We start from the raw sequence: 1276 nt of genomic DNA on the forward strand, positions 1-1276 counted from the left end.
GCCTGCAAAATAACATAATTATTTTTTTGGTCATGATCATCAATATTATTTTAAAGAAACAGCAACTGTATTACTTTATAAAAACTCTCCCGTAAATCGTAATATAAACTACAAGTACTCTTTTATAAAAAAAATAAATTAAGTACTCTAGACACGCGAACCGAAAGCAAATTACTATTTTAATTTCTAACCATTTAAGATAATAAAAAAATAGAAAAAACGGTGATTAGACTTGAATTGAAAATGAAATTCCAAAAAAATGAACAGTTACTACTGCTGAGTACTGACTCAATGAGAAAAGAGAATCTAATCTAATTCTAATCTATTATCTATACACACAAAAACAAACAAACACACAAGTGCTGTGCCTCACTCACTCTCACTGATGAAGATCCCAGAAAAGCTCCTCAAACTAAAATACCATTTCCTCACTCTAACCCTCTTATCTCTAACCCTCCTTTCCCTCATACTCATGGCCCCAAAATTGGTAACCCTCTTCACCTATTTCTGGCCACTCTTTCTCTCCACCGCACTCGTCCTCGCTCTCGTCTTCGTCTTCGCTAAGACCTCTCCTCTACCTCACACCGACGCTTCAATTCATAAGGATCTCCTTGATTATGTCTCTGGTGACCTTGACCATGATTCGCAGTTCGATCTTCACAACAAGTCCGATTAGAGCAACGTTTTCCTCTCTCCGATGAAGGTTAGCGTCCCGAGAAGATGCAGATCGGAAACCGCACCGTTTCTGTAGTAGTACTAATCCAATTCAATAATTGTTTTTTTACTTTAGTTTAATCTTTTCTTTGCTTTTAATTAACATTATTATCTTAATTAGTACTTTTATATATCTTGTGAATTTGTATCAAGATGTATCTGAGATTGAAATTATTAGTTACATCCTTTCTTTCCATTTCTATGTTTCTTGTTAACACAATTTTTTAATCCTGCATGAGTGTAAATTTCAATCACTAACTTGACAAAAGAATTTTTTTAATATATATTTAAATGAAATAAATTTCATATCATTATTTTATTTTGGGTTTAATCAATCCTTAAATAAAATAAATTTGATGGTACATTATTATTCTTACGGGCATTATTTTGGGTCAAGATCGTACAGGCATCATGTGACAACCATTTTCGTTGTCCACTACTCTATTATTGTTTAGATGACGGATGTTGACAACCGATAGATTACGGTCGGACGACATAGAATTTAAATAAAACTTTGAATTTTTTAATAAATTAAAATTTTGAATTTTAAAATTTGTATCAT

The 1276-nt window shown here is 32.1% G+C and overlaps 1 protein-coding gene across 1 annotated transcript; it reads left to right on the forward strand.

Annotated features, from left to right (window-relative positions):
- Positions 1 to 311: 311 nt before the first annotated feature.
- LOC131617780 (uncharacterized) lies at positions 312 to 910 on the forward strand. The gene has a single exon (XM_058889034.1). The coding sequence runs from the start codon at positions 386 to 388 to the stop codon at positions 674 to 676; it is 291 nt and encodes a 96-aa protein (XP_058745017.1). The 5' UTR covers positions 312 to 385; the 3' UTR covers positions 677 to 910.
- Positions 911 to 1276: the final 366 nt, after the last annotated feature.

The sequence above is a fragment of the Vicia villosa genome, linkage group LG7 (assembly GCF_029867415.1).
Source record: "Vicia villosa cultivar HV-30 ecotype Madison, WI linkage group LG7, Vvil1.0, whole genome shotgun sequence".
NCBI lineage: Eukaryota > Viridiplantae > Streptophyta > Magnoliopsida > Fabales > Fabaceae > Vicia > Vicia villosa.

Bases quoted from the DNA above. Each gene is read 5' to 3' on its own strand.
- LOC131617780 (XM_058889034.1), top strand. From the start codon at position 386: ATGAAGATCCCAGAAAAGCTCCTCAAACTAAAATACCATTTCCTCACT.